This window comes from Populus alba, chromosome 15 (genome assembly GCF_005239225.2).
Source record: "Populus alba chromosome 15, ASM523922v2, whole genome shotgun sequence".
Classification (NCBI taxonomy): Eukaryota; Viridiplantae; Streptophyta; class Magnoliopsida; order Malpighiales; family Salicaceae; genus Populus; species Populus alba.
The window spans coordinates 8,939,428-8,954,580 of record NC_133298.1 but is presented as its reverse complement, the minus strand read 5'-3'; the positions used below and the strand labels follow the sequence as shown (position 1 = coordinate 8,954,580).

General features: G+C 34.3%; 2 protein-coding genes across 4 annotated transcripts; one reads left to right on the top strand and one right to left on the bottom strand.

Annotated features, from left to right (window-relative positions):
- Window positions 1-347: 347 nt before the first annotated feature.
- Window positions 348-2,469, top strand: LOC118050982 (small ribosomal subunit protein RACK1). The gene is made up of 2 exons (XM_035061474.2): window positions 348-1,344; window positions 2,138-2,469. The coding sequence occupies exons 1-2, from the start codon at window positions 457-459 to the stop codon at window positions 2,234-2,236; spliced, it is 987 nt and encodes a 328-aa protein (XP_034917365.1). The 5' UTR covers window positions 348-456; the 3' UTR covers window positions 2,237-2,469.
- Window positions 2,470-5,446: 2,977 nt separating this feature from the next.
- LOC118050980 (uncharacterized) lies at window positions 5,447-14,399 on the bottom strand. 3 transcript variants are annotated; one of them, XM_035061471.2, is made up of 10 exons: window positions 13,883-14,399; window positions 13,323-13,792; window positions 12,523-12,722; window positions 11,166-11,336; window positions 9,852-10,166; window positions 8,033-8,191; window positions 7,802-7,951; window positions 7,471-7,677; window positions 7,340-7,378; window positions 5,447-7,169 (listed from the first exon to the last, which is right to left on the bottom strand). In XM_035061471.2, exons 1-10 carry the CDS (start codon window positions 14,280-14,282, stop codon window positions 5,648-5,650), a joined length of 3,633 nt encoding a protein of 1,210 aa, XP_034917362.1. In that variant the 5' UTR covers window positions 14,283-14,399; the 3' UTR covers window positions 5,447-5,647. The 3 variants fall into 3 exon arrangements, with proteins under 3 accessions (XP_034917362.1, XP_034917363.1, XP_034917364.1); XM_035061472.2 differs by having other exon boundaries at window positions 11,166-11,333; XM_035061473.2 differs by lacking the exon at window positions 7,340-7,378.
- Window positions 14,400-15,153: the final 754 nt, after the last annotated feature.

Below are 15,153 nucleotides of genomic sequence, written 5' to 3'. Positions count from 1 at the left end.
TTTAAGTCTAAATCTCGAACCCCTATAATCTATATATTCTATATTTTAAAGTTAATTTTAAAATATAAAATATAAATTTTAAATTATAAGGTGAAATTATATAACAATTTTGAAAGTTTATTGACAATATTTAATTATTTGAAAGAAAATAATTAAAATATCATTTTATTTTCAAAAAGCTTTTGAAAACAAAAACAAATATATACTCAAAAAGTTTGAAAATAATTTCAAAATAGAGAGAGAGAGAGAGGAAATTATTTGGGCTTAGGCGGGGCTGGTGTATCATATAGCCCAGTGATGATATCAAAACTCACAAAACCCTAGTTTGCCTGTGCTTACGCTTTCTCCGTCTATAAATATCTCGTTTCTGCTAACCCCTTCCTCCCTCGCTGCCTCTCTTGCTAAAAAAACCCTAGAAAAAAGCAGCAGCAGCTCTTGTTCTTCTCTGTTCCAACCATGGCCTCCGATACCCTCGTTCTTCGCGGCACCATGAGAGCTCACACTGACCAGGTTACAGCAATAGCTACACCAATTGACAACTCTGATATGATTGTTAGTTCATCCCGCGACAAATCCATCATTCTTTGGAGCTTAACCAAAGATGAAAAAACCTACGGTGTCCCTCGCCGTCGTTTGACCGGGCACTCCCACTTCGTCCAAGATGTTGTCCTTTCCTCGGATGGTCAGTTTGCTTTGTCCGGTTCCTGGGACGGAGAGCTCCGTCTCTGGGACTTGGCTACTGGTGTCTCTGCTCGCCGATTTGTTGGTCACACCAAGGATGTGTTGTCTGTTGCTTTCTCTATTGATAACAGACAGATTGTTTCTGCTTCTAGGGATAAGACAATCAAGCTGTGGAATACTCTCGGTGAATGCAAGTATACCATTCAAGAGGCCGAGTCTCATACCGATTGGGTTTCGTGTGTGCGTTTTAGCCCAAATACGTTGCAGCCCACGATTGTTTCTGCTTCGTGGGACAAGACAGTAAAGGTCTGGAATTTGACTAACTGTAAGTTGAGGTCTACCCTTGCAGGACATGGTGGGTATGTGAACACTGTGGCTGTTTCGCCAGATGGGTCATTGTGTGCTAGTGGAGGGAAAGATGGGGTGATTTTGTTGTGGGATTTGGCTGAAGGAAAGAGGCTTTATAGTTTGGATGCAGGTGCAGTGATTAATGCTTTGTGCTTTAGCCCCAATAGGTACTGGCTATGTGCTGCCACCGAGAATAGCATTAAGATTTGGGATCTGGAGAGTAAGTTGGTTGTTGATGATTTGAAGGTTGATCTCAAAGCTGAAGCTGAGAAATCCGAGGGTACTACCGCTACTGCTGCTAGTACCACGAAGAAGGTAATAAATTTCTCTGCTTTGTTGTTTTTTTAGTTTTAGTTTTCGGTCTTTTGTTAAATAGGTTGTGTTATATGGATATCCTTTTGCTGATTGTTGGATTGAAAATGATGATTTCTGTTAATTGCTTGTGTTACTTATATATTTGCTAAGTTGGATGATTTCTGTTAAATGGTTTGTTCTCTGCTTAGTCTCTGTGTTGGGCGCTGCAAGTGCTAAATTTTTATTTGTTGTGAAAGTTTTGTATTGCTAGAAAATTGGTTTGTCTGCCTGTTCTGTTGTTAATTGTTATGAGAAGTTGTGATTTTCAGATGTGTTGGAATCGTTTTGCTAGTTGTTTTATGTTGGTTTTTGTTAATAGGGTTGGATAGCTATTATGGCAGGTATATATGTCTTTTGTTTGTGGACACTGGAAATGTTCTATGAATGAATATTCTTGGTATCCTTATGACTTCTATTGTGCATGTTTTTAGGCATGGAACCATTCAGAGAGATTTGTTTCATTTGGAAAACCTATTAGTTAATTTGAGATACTTAATTCTGGTCTAGTCAAACATATAATATAGATTTGTTCTTCCTGCTGATTGATAGATTGTTTTCTAAAAAGTATTTATTTTGATACTATGCTTTATCTGATAATGGTAAGATTTTGCACCTAGAACTGTGCAATACATTTTAGTTTTTTATACCTATAGAATCACTTGATGGTACCATGAATAAGATAATGATATGTCTTTGTTTTTGGGACAATTATAGAGCAATCCCAATTCACATAATTTTGCTTTGTGTTTTGTAGATCTATTGCACAAGCTTGAACTGGAGTGCTGATGGAAGCACCTTGTTCAGTGGTTATACTGATGGTGTCATAAGAGTCTGGGGAATTGGTCGCTATTAGGGAGCTTTGAGTAGTTACCAGGCGCCTTCCTTTTTCCTTTAGTATTTTGAAGACCAATTTAAGATTTTGTTGAAATTATTGGATCTTATGTTATCTCTTGATGCTGGATGTTACACATTGGTTTGAGCCGGGGCTATATTTTTGTTTTTCATATCACATGTTAGATATGTTGGTTTTGAATTTCACATTGGTACAAGTGGTTTATCAAGTTAATTGATTTTGATTCTCCTATCTATTTGGCGTTGCAAATATTATAGCATCTGCATCATAAGCGTTGATGCTATCATTTTGAATCAATACTGATTGTGTTTTGTTACGAAGAGTCTGGTGAATGTCAGCTCTTGAAGGACTGATTTTTGACTAGCTGATATTGTTGTCTAATAAAGTGTATATGCTTATCAAACATGGTTGTCCTCTATTCCCCAATCGTGAATGTGTTAGGTATTGCTCTTTGCCTCGAAAAATCTTACATTATGCCCATTTAACTGGTCATGGATCATGGATTAATGAGTAACATTTGCTACTGGAGCACGGCATCTGGTTCTTAAGGTTATTTGAGCATCTGATCGATCTAGTTCCGCTAGACAACAAGAATGAATCCGATATAGTCCTTGAGCTACAAAGAAAATCTCGTACAGGGTAAAATCCAAGGAAGATACCACATAGAGAAGTTTAATGGATGTTGAATGGAAACGGAGTGCAAACCCTTGGAAAAAATTTAACCTCCTGGGTTAAAAAAATCTCTGGAAATAAATTGTGATGTGGTATAAGAAATTAATGTTGTGATGTTAGTTTGTTTTTAGATTAGTGAAAAGTCAACCTTTTTTATCACTTTATTCAAAAAACCAATTTAGGATTCTTTTGTTTTTCTTTTTATTTTTAATTTAATTATATTTTTTAGTATAGATTTTCATAATTTGTTTTCTAAGAAATTATTTATCTAAGTTATGAGTTTTGCATATTAATTGTGATGATTGGTTACTTTTTATCTTTTTTTAAATTATAAATTTTTTTCAAATTTTTCTTTTATTATTGGGTTAATTGAGAATTAATTACTGTGATCTCATAACATAAGTAGTTGGTTTAAATTGTTTTTTTTTATTTATTGTTATTTTTTTTTCAATTTTATCTTTTAATATTGATTAAATTAATTAAAAATTGAATTTTATTTTTTTTTTATTTTTTTTCTATAGCATTATCTTAGTCTTCTAATATAAATTTATTTTTAAATTTATCAAGTTAATTAAATCATTTTAGGTTAGTTTTTATATAGCTTTATGTATTTGCTAAAAAATACATTAACAATACCTGAATATCTTTTTACATTAAAAAAATTAATCTAACCTGTGGATCGCAGACAATAATTAAATTCTTTTTTTATTCATAATAGTATTTAATTATAATAGTATTTTTATTTATAATAATCAGTGTTTTATTATTTCAATGTTGTACATGCAGAGGCATTTACATGTGGATAGTATTATTTATGAAGAGTTGAAATTACCTCACAATATACTGAAATACTCAGGGAATTCACTATAGCAGTGAACATTGCCATGAAAAATTTTATTTTAATTTTATCCTCAATTTATTTTCAATTTTAATTTCTTATACCCAATTTGATGAGCAATTTGTCAAAATTGGTAAATGATAAATAAAAAAAAAAATTGAAACTACGTAAAACAAGGAGAAACCCATGACCAATTTAAAATTGAGGCTAAAAGCTCTTTTTTGTCCTTATACTGTTCTCTTTCTTTCATTGTAGTTCCTATATTTTTTATACTTTCGATTTTAATCTAAGTTTATTTTCCTTGCATTTAAGTTCCTAAGCTAAATAAAGAAGAAGAAAAATTGTCAATTTAATCATTTAAGTTACTTGCATTTTTTCTCTAGACTTCTATGAAAAAAGAGATCTAGTTTAGTTTTTTTTATTTGGTTAATTTTAATTTTTTTTAGTAGTTTTGTAATATTTTAGGGTTGTCATGTCATTTATAAAGGAGTTTGCGGTGTTTTAGAGAAGAATTTAAAATTTAATTTTTTGGAAAATATAAACCTCCCTCAAGTTGTTAGTGTTTTTTTTTTTTTTTTTTTTTTTTTAAGGTATTGTTTAAAAAATTATGAGCACACACGATCAACAATAGCCCGGTTGAGCGATATTAAAGTGATGGATTTTAAATTTGGTGATCTTCCCTCATTTAGGTTCGAGTCCTGGTGTCCACATTTGCCCAATTTTTCTTTTAGCAAACTTTATTCTCTTTTTTTTTTTGTGGATCGCTTTTTTAAGGGTTTTTTTTTAGTTTTTTAAGAATATTTGAAAATATTATATTATCACGCATATTGGTAATAAAATTTGGGTAGTATTTTTCGGGAAAAAAAAAAACAAGTGACGTGTAAACAAATTAAAAAAAATCTATAACAAATTATTAAAAAAATTAATATTGAAAGTTGAAATTCAAACACTATAATAAAATAAAAAATAATTTTTAAAAAAATAAAATTATTAAACTCAATTAAATCCATGTTCCTTATGTCCCGGATTATAAGTTTGACTGATTTACTTAGATTGATTAAGAATTGAACTTTCAAATTTATTTTTCAGTTTATTTTTTATGAGATTATCGTAATTTCAAACAAATATCTAGCTTTGAGTTGGTGTTTTGTTTTGTAAGTGTATATTTTTTATATAATTAAATAAAAAAATTAACAAAACAAAATATTAAATCCAATAAAGTTTAAAACTTGATTCGTGAATTTAATAGATTAAGTTGTGAAACCTAACTCATTTAATATATTATTGTTTTAATATTAAAAAAATATATCATTTTAAAATATTTTTTAAAATTAAACTATATTTTTTACTTATTATTCAAATTTAATGATATTATAAAAAAAAAAATCAAAACTTTTCATGGTAGCCTAGTAGTTTGTCTAAAAGCAGCATTGGTTAGAGGTCCGTTACCGTTGTATACAATGACTATACAATGTATACATAGCTGCTTTTGGGCTTCTTTGAGGTACATGAATTTTGTAGCTTCTTTGGTCTACCTTGAGCAGTTGTTTTTCACCGATTTTATCAAATTTGGACACCACGAAATCACCTCTGATTTTGATTAGAATTTAAAGATATTAAGCCATATACAAGGCACCTTACTGAAATAGCTTCTTTTTTTTTTTTTTTTTTTTCTTGCGGAATAAAAGAAAATTGCTCCGTTTTCAAAACTTTTACTGTGTTAGTTTCCGCAGAAGTAACAATCACATTCAATTGTATACTACAAAATTCAGTGTGTACTCAGTCTCCAAGCAAAGCCCCGCCTCCACCAGAATTCCATCTTCGTTTCTTTTCCGCACTGCACAAAACGTTCCTATTTACAGATTTCTCTAGCCCTGGAGGTTTACGCTCTCCGCTCATGATCAGCGTTTTGAACGTCTTTTATAATACTTTAAGGCTTCCCCACTGGCTGATGGAGAGTGGCTAGACCGTCCACCTGGCTCAATGTCATGGCCTATGATAGTTGGCTTGCTGCTTGATCCAATTGAGTTCTTTACAGAACATGACAAGTTGTCTGGATCTGTACCACGGCGAGGTTGTTCTGCCCCTTTGGAATGCAGCTGCGGCCCCTTTCTTGCATGGGAGTGGGTGTTAACCCCAGAACCACTTCCAGCAGGAGAAATGTCACCAGGCTCAAGAACAGCTTCCTGGTCGATGCTTCCTGGTTCTCTCACTCCTTCCATGGGAGCGAATATGCCATGATTGTTCACATCTAACTCACAGCGCTCTGTCTGCATATGATTTGATCGATGTGCATTCGTATCACAGGATAAACCATTTTCTGAACTTCTGCCATCGGAGCATGTCTGTCCTTCGATATTGTGCACAACAGACAACAATTTATTACCATTGCTAGGTTGATCTACTCTGGAGAGCACTTCAGGCCTCGTTATCATACTGGAGGATAAGCGAGCCTGATCAGCATTTTGTGCAACTTTAAGTCTTTTCTTCTTTGATTTATCCGTAAGGAAGGAGGCAAGCACAACATCATCTTCATTTTTGGTTTCTAAAACCTTCTTAGAACAAGATTTGCCTCTGGCTTTTGATTTTTTGCTGGTATCCTGCTGAAAAGGAACAGCAGCAAAACATTGGTCTTTCCTTGATGGTTCTTCATTTCTTCTTTTCCTCCTGCATGGAAGCTTCAAAGCCTTCCTCTTCTCATTTGTAGGGGTCCCAAATAAAGAGGATTTGTTCATGATTTCAGTACCAGTTACTCTTAATTCTGAATTCTCGAGTGGCGGCAGCAGACAGTCAAGGCTACCAGTCCATTCTGAACTCTCTGAATGCAGCTTGGGTACCCTCTTCTTGCCAGGAGCATCACGCTGACCAAGTATGTTGTCCTCTTCATTGGTTGTCACTAAATTAACCAATGCACTAGCATCAATAGTTGTTTCTGATAACACAGAACTCCCTTCACTTGATTTAGCACATATGTTCTTCCTAGAATGCTGCTTATTAGCTCTTCTTTTCTTGCTTGATGTGGTACTGTTCGGGGGGAAGGTCTGAGAAACGTCACCATTTATTATTCCAGCATCCAAGTTTTCAGGGGGTGACAGGAGAAGACTCTTGCTGTTTCCATCTCTGTCCACATGCTTATGTCCCTTAGGATGCAAGTCGGGAAGCCACTGGCTCTGACTGGAATCAACCCCTTGAAAGCTGGTTGTCATTAATGGTGTCAAATTAGAATTAGATGATGGATGATCTTGACCTCGTTCAGCATGACTGTTATTTTCTGGACAGTATTCCATTGTTGTCTCAGTCACAACAGAACGACTTCCACCTAAGTTGCCAACCTGAGTGCCATCAGGTATCTCTGGCACTTCCTTGGAAGAAATTTGCACCTTTTTCCTACTCCTGTTTGATCTAATCTTCTTTAAAGCATTACTGCATTCCACAAAAAAGAGAGAAAAAATCAGAGCCATGATTGAACCAAGAATAAGCCTACAGACACTGATAGACATAATTCCTTAGTAGCTTTAGTAATATGACATGAAAGAAAAACAAAATCCTAATACATGATCGAAACAAGTAACATGACTTGAAAGATAACTTACCCAGGCGCAGCAACTTTTTCCATCTGAGATTCTTCCCTCCTGCACAGAAGGGAAGGCCTCAAATTAAATACAGGGTGCACTAAAAAAACAAAAAAACAATGTGGCAATATTTGAAATTCTGAACAGCATACCTTAACTTTCTCTTACGTTTCCTAGATTGATCCATCTTTTCAGGTTCAGATACTAGTCCTGTAATTGCCAGTGGAACAAAATCATTTGGGCTGAGTGCTGGCCGCTCTGACTCACGATCTACGAAGTTGCTTATAAGAGCAGCTTTCTGCATCCTCCTAGCTGCCTGTAACAGAGGCACTTCATGTGGAACCAACACCTTCCATCTCCTGGTTATGCAAATAGATGCAAATGAGGACAAAATCTAGAGAAACTTCATGTGATGAAAAAAAGTACAATGAACAACACAAGCAGAGATTTTAAATCCATCCATTAAAACCCAAAACATGATACCTCAAACACTGATTATCAGTTCGTTGTGGGAGACGTTCAGCAACCTTAGACCAGCAATATCCACATTCTTCAATTGCTGCTTTTAACCTCAAATCCTCTTCTTCAGTCCATTCATCCCGATTCATAGAAGGATCTAAACAATTAACCCATCTGTCACATAAATAAAAAGTCAACATTACTTCATATTGTCTACAAAAATAAATCTACTTCGACTTTGAGATTATACCACACCTTTCTCTACACTGCACTTGAGTTCTACCTGGCACAAATTGAGCTATTTTGTCCCATTTCTTTGGACCAAAAAGCTTTACAGCTACTTTCAGGCGTTTGTCTTCATCCAGAGTCCACCTCCCAACCCTTCGTATGGCAGGATGGAGGGTTTTCTTCCATCTGTATATTGAAACATCATGATGGTACACTCATTTAACAGAACTGGACTTAACAGACCCACAAGAATCATATAAGAAAATCTGTTGTCCACAGTAATGATCATCAACGGATGGAAGGCATGGATTAACACGTGAATCAATTCAAGAACTAATTATAAAGGATGAATTGAGACCACTGACGGTGCAGAAGAAAGAAAGTGAACTTTCATGGAACAAAAAGAAAAGAAAAGGAAAGGAAAGAGTGTGAGCTCCTCAAAAAAATGCTTCAGTGAAAAGACATATTATGACACCTTTGATGACACATTTAAGCATGTTTGGCAATGCTGAGACTGAATATATACAGTTGACAGGATGGTTTGTACGCCACACGACCTGTGTTTGTGGCCAGGACCTCAGTGCCAACCACAGCTTAATTGGAAGATTAATAAAATACCTAAGGAGTCTTCAAAAACAGCTTACAAGGAACACCAAATAGAATCTACTAGTAGAACTTTCTAGATTTGTGTGATGGTAGGATAAAATCAAGAAGGCCCAATTGAATTTACAGATATAAGACCAAGTACAAGGGGGGATATATTGCCAAATTAAATTTGTGAAACATGGAGAAAAAGAAAAACACTCATATGATGTGTGCACCCCATTTTCACCTTTTGAATGAAAGATGACAAGTAAAACAAATAATCCTGGAAACAAAATTGACAAAAACAAACCCTGATCTATCAACTAGGTAACTAAATGATTTAAACAAGTTACAAATATAAAATCCTTGATGATTTTACAGGGAGGTATCCTCCATCAAACTAAAGCAGCAGGCTCTATAAAATACTTCAAATCTCACTTGGTAAAAGACAATCCATCCTTAGCATTTATCACAATCACAAAATTCTAAAAACAATACAATGACAGTAATGGAGAATGAATCACAAAATACCATGTATACAAGCTCCATTCATTTAAAGGCAGATTTAATTGGAAATCTTCCACTAGCTTCATCATTTTTTTAAAAAAAATCTCACCGGAATACACAATTTTAATGCACAACCTTTAGGTTGTGTAACTTGTTGAGAAAATTTCATGGAATTTAAAAACTATAGAAAACACATTAACTAATAGAAAATGAAAATTATTCTGTTGGAAAAACTTGTTTTCTATTTCTCCAATTTTCTAGAAAATTGAAAAACACCAAAAAGTTGTTTTCCAAGTTCTCCAGTATAAGAACAAGGGCCTTGTTTGGTTTATCTAACTTTTATGCCTATTTATTTTATTATTTTAATGTAAACCAAACAAGGCCTTATTTTTTATTGTGGAAAATTTGTATTCAGTAAACATGTTTCCTTAATTTCCATGGAAAAATCTTTATAAAATAAATAAGAAACTAGAGATGGAAATTACAAAGCATTTTTTTTCCGTGGGGAAAAAGCTATCAAGAAGTTACAAGAATAAAAGGTAATGTGGGAAAGGAAAGTGCTCCACACTTGTTTTTATAGAGTAAATGGAGATGAAAAGAGAAGAAAAGTTGAAAACAGCAAACTGTTTTTTGGTTTGTACTTGCATTTATTTTTTTTTTTTGGTATGAAGGAAATTTCACAGAGAATTCAGCGAATAAAAGGATGTGCTCAAATTAAATACTTATAAGAAATGTTTAGAGGGAACAAACTGACCTGTTAGAGCATTGAGTACCAGCCCGTCCTTCCAAAGTAGAAGCCACAGACTGCCAATCGCTTTCACCATAAGTTTCTACAGCAATGCGAAGTTGAGCATCCTCCTCCTTGGTCCACTCCCTCTTCAATATGCGTGCATTTAAACTCCTCTGGAAGCGAGATAGACACTGAGATGGAGTCCTATTTGTTCCCAATGATACTGCAATATCAAACCAGTTAGTGACCCCCTTTTCCTGGACAATTAACAAGAGATTCTTATCCTCTTTGATGGTCCAAGGACTTTGATTTATCAACATGTCTTCGAAATTCAGCCACCTGCAGGCATTAACCATTTACATCAAGATAAACACACATGCAACAAGCAATTCAGAATTGATAGCACTTTTACAAGATAAAAATATGTGAGCACACAGGAATCTGTGATGACAATCATCACAGACATAATCAACACTGCTGTTTTGAGTAAAGTGGAAGTCACTTATGGGTCCCACCTGTATTACTTGCATTAACCTTGCACTTTTATTCAAAGCGAGCAATGGTAAAGATGTCTGTGATGATCATCGTCATAGAAGTCTGCGAATCTAGCTTGACAGGGGCTTCATAGAAAATAAATAAAAATGAAAAAACTTGTCAAGAATAGCACAAATGGAGACCAGAAGCAAAATTGAACACGTCCCTAGTGATCACTGGTCTTGGGGGGGGGGGGGAGTGGAAGGGAATCAAATGTGCTTAGATACATACTTCGTTGAGAAACGAGATGACTTATAAAAAAATATAATTTGGGTGCTAGACAGAATGTTAACTAGTGGAACTTGGTTCTCATTTGACATGACTACATAAAAATTAAACAGAAGCTAAATGCTGCTTGCAAAATGCTAGGATTTTTATTTCACTAAGACATTATTAATAACATCTACAACCAATTAAAAAATTAGTTCTCCTATTAGCTGAAATGTGTTGCCTATCATCAAAGAAAGCAAAAGGTAATCCCAGATACCAACTGCGTAGTTAACAAACTAAAATTAATACAAGAGAAATCACCTAGTCATAAACAAATCAACCAACAAAGCAAGGATAAGAGGTCAATTAACTAGATAGAAGGGGAAAACATGGGCATAGAAGGTAAAGGATGTGTGGCAAGGTTAATATTTCAAAGACTACCAGAAGTTTTTTATTGTCAATTTAATAATCAAATCAAATGGCAAACAACAAGTCTATGGTTAATTACTTTACAAAATGTTCAAAACAAGCCATGCAAAGAAGGTTCATAATTTGACTGCAAAATAAGAGTTTACTGTTAAAGAGACTAACTACCGTGCTTCACACTCTGCACCAGAGCGACCTGCAACATACAAGGAAGCCAACTGATCCCAATTAACCCTTGGAAGAAACTCTCTAATCTTTTCTGGGGTAATTTCAAGATCTCTGATTGATGCTAGAATGCTATCCAAATTTTTTCCATCTTCAGGAGATCCTTCTGAACTACTTCAAAATAAAGCATGTCAGAAAAAGAAAAGCTAGGTAAACAACAACAAAAAATTAAAAATAAAACCCAAAGAAGTCATTAATATGTATAATGCAATGCCTAAAAGTTTAATAAACAAGAACTGAAGGTGCATCCGTACATGTATGCATCGATTTTCCCCAAAGATACATGCAAGGCTTACGGCATACATACAAAGACAAACAAAATCAATGCATCAGCCTTTATCACTAAAGGACTTAGGATATCCTATTTTTTCACCTACACCACATAGATACACACACATCATACATATATAGACACGCAAACTCAAGCCCCCTCCCCGCTTCTGCTGCCTTCACACTCACAAACAAAACAAAATATGAGAAACTCCGTGTAATCTAAAGTAGAATAATTTTCTAAATTCTAATGACTAAATGTACATAGAAGTGTTACATATGCATGTCCAGGACCGAATTAAAGTTTAAACTGTGAAGCACCTTTTCTCTTAAAAGATGCATATTCAGCAAAGAGCAGTCTGTGCAAAAAGCACAAGCTTTTGATCATGTTGCTAAAAAGTGCATGTTATAGTTTCTACTGAATTATACAGGTGATTAATTAGGCCCTTGAACAACATTTATTTCATAAAATGGTCACAGCATAAATTTCCCTTTCAAATATTGATCAACATTAATAAACATATAAAGCATTCAAAATGTAACAAATAAACGGTGACATCAAATTTTTATCATGTAGTCTGTGCTTGACACTAAATTGTAGCCACATAAGTAAAAAACTGCTTAACCAAATTCTATAAATGGATTATGGTAACTTTTTTTCATCAAAATAAATGTACACTGGGAGTTTTAGACATTCTTCTGGATTTGATAGTTTGCTAATTCCACTGCATATCACACATGTCAGACCTTCTAGTTCACTAGCCAATCAACAACTAAAGCATCTAAAATAGACCCAAAAAATAGCTGGACATAAAGTTTTTAATAGATGGTGGACAGAAAATACAAGAAAGCACCAAGCGTTTATAGAAGTTAAAAAGGAATGCTTTGCAATAATAGGAAATTATTAAATGTTGACACACTATATCATAAAATGTAAGATGTGGAAGTCAAGAAGACTGGGTTGGACAGGGCTGCAACACCCTTAAGATATAAATTTTTAAGCCATCAGTAAAAATATAATTGAACATACCTGAATTGATCCATGGAAAACTGAAGCATCATTTCTTGGAATTGTTGTCTTACTCCCTTTCCAAGATTTTCCTTCTCTGTCTCTGTCCACTTTTTACGATTCAGTGAGAGTGGAAAATTAGTCAATGCTGTTCTATAATTAGCAACATGCGAGTTCTCCACTGGCCCATCTTGCAAAGGAGAGACCTTTTTACCATTAACCTACATCAACATAATGTGTCCTTGGTGAAGAAAGAGCATTCAACTTCAAATTATAAATACAACTAATATAATCCAACTCAAACACCTCTATAAAACACAAGCCATTAATGTTACATGGGTTCAGAATTGACAAAATTTCAATGCCTAAAACTGTAAAATTTGGGCATATAATGAAACACCTATAGAGATTAGGGATATGAGGCACAAATGGGCAAAGAAAGGTTTCAGACGAATTCTAAAATTGAAAAGGCCATGATTAGTAAGTAGAAAAGCTCAAGCTCACATACATTGGTGCTCGCAAAGACTGACCCTTCAACTCAATGAAAACCCCTACTTGCTTCTAATAGTACCAAGCACCATTACATTTTCATAACTGACATATTCCATGCAAGATGAATTTTTACAATAATTTATTTCTGAGTTACTGTAATTGGCTGTATAACTCGTATAAAGATATGTCACCAAAAAACTCATCATTCAGACAATGGAGAAATGGATTCCTAGATAAAAATAAAAGGATTTAAGCAGTATGATAATCAAACTACAAGAAATACTTCAGTAAGCCATGTTTCAAATGCCTAAAATAAACAGGATGATTACCTTTGGATGCTTAGAATCTGATTTCTTTCGTGCTGACACTAATTGTATCCGTGGATCCTTCCTCAAGGACAATGCCATTCCCGTAATTTTTCTACACGAAAACTGAAAATCTTTCAAAATTTTCACCTTGCTCTTCAATTTATTATTCTCCTCAATTCTTGCTTCAATCTGAATTAACTTATTTTGAATAAACTTCTGACACGACCTATTCCTCTTAATTGCATCAATAAACACCTGAGCCGACTTCGGAAAACTAGAGTAGTCCAACTCCAACATAGATAATCTACCACCATCCAATTCATTCTCCTCAGCAGAAGCAGAATTCCCTATCTCCACATTATCACCAAGCAAATTCGCAGCATTATCATCTTGTTCAGTAACAGGTAACACTTCACAAGCAGTATTTCTTTCAACTAATGAATTATCCGAAACTCCAACCTCAGGTTTCTCCATTTCAGTTTTCAATTTTTCTACATTAAACAAAATAAATTCAATTATAAGCTAAAATTAGAGAAATATTAATTAAAAGAAGTAAATCTAGATACGTAATTACTACTAACCTTCATTGTTATTGTTATCATAGGCGGCAAAACGGCGTTTAACAGCACAGAGTGTTTCGAAATCATCCTCCTCATCATCTGAAACCGGCAGAAGCGCACAAAGAGGTCTTAAAGACAACGGCTCGAGTGAATCCGCCGATGTCGCAAACCGATTCTGGACGCTCCGAAACAATTCAAAGTCATCCTCGCTCCCCGAATCCGAAACGGAGGCGTCACCACAGGAATTTCCATCTGCTTCACCGCTTCTGTCGGAGACAGCGGCGGAAGGAGAGATATTGGTGAGGTTAGTGCCAGTTAGTAAGCAAGCTTGCCTGAGAGCCTCCATGTCGTTTTGGAAGTCGTCGTCGTCATCTTCCTCCTCCTCCTCATCGTCGTCATTCGGGCGTCGGAAACGAGACATTCTGTAATCAAACGATGGCGTATGAAGGAATTTCTTAGGGTTTAAGGAGACTAATTGTGGTGGAGATTTGAGGGAAAAAGCCTTGATGAAATAATTTTGGCTTCCATATTTTATCAAGCCCTGTTTGGTATTGGAACATATAGAATTGGCTAAATTTTAAAAATATATATTTAAAATTATTTTTTTATATATATATGTTTAGATGATTTTAATGTAAATTAAAAATAATTTTTTAAAAAATATGTTTTATTGGTTTTTTTAAGTAAAAGATATTTTAAAAAATAATCATTGTTATACTCTCAAAACTCTAATTTTATGTGGCGACTAGAAAATTTTAGTTTTGATTTTAAATTTTGATCATCATATAGGCTTTGTTTGTTTCAAGGAAAATGAATTCCCCGGAATTCATTTTCCTCACTTTCCCATGTTTGTTGACTATCAGGAAAATAAGTCAAAGGAAAACCAATTCCTTCCAATTCCAGTCAACTTAAACTTTCCCTTTCCCCGTAGGAAAGTGTTTTCCTTCTGATAAAGAAAGGAAAACACTTTCCTTAGCGGACGCTGCTGATGAATTTTAATTAACAGCTACAGTAGCATCGCATTTTAATTCACTGCTACAGTAGCAGCGAATTAAAATATGCTACTGTAGCAGCGACTTATAATTCACTGCTGTAGCATTGAATTATAATCGCTGCTACTGTAGCAGTTAATTAAAATGCAAAGAAAGTTGTTTATTTTATTTAAATAATGGGTTTGATTAAATCAAAGTTTAATTAAGTCTTCAAACTCAATTAAATTCTTGATTTCATTAATTAAAATAATTCTCCAATTAAAGATTTAATTAATTAAACTAGTCAAAAGTTTAATTAAA

Excerpts from the sequence above, each read along its gene's own strand:
- LOC118050982 (XM_035061474.2), top strand. The coding sequence starts at position 457 with ATGGCCTCCGATACCCTCGTTCTTCGCGGCACCATGAGAGCTCACACT. Across the intron at positions 1,345-2,137 it reads CTGCTAGTACCACGAAGAAG|ATCTATTGCACAAGCTTGAA; the intron begins GTAATAAATTTC and ends TGTGTTTTGTAG.
- LOC118050980 (XM_035061471.2), bottom strand. The coding sequence starts at position 14,282 with ATGTCTCGTTTCCGACGCCCGAATGACGACGATGAGGAGGAGGAGGAA. Across the intron at positions 8,192-9,851 it reads GGTACTCAATGCTCTAACAG|ATGGAAGAAAACCCTCCATC; the intron begins GTCAGTTTGTTC and ends TTCAATATACAG. Across the intron at positions 7,170-7,339 it reads GAAAAAGTTGCTGCGCCTGG|TAATGCTTTAAAGAAGATTA; the intron begins GTAAGTTATCTT and ends TGTGGAATGCAG.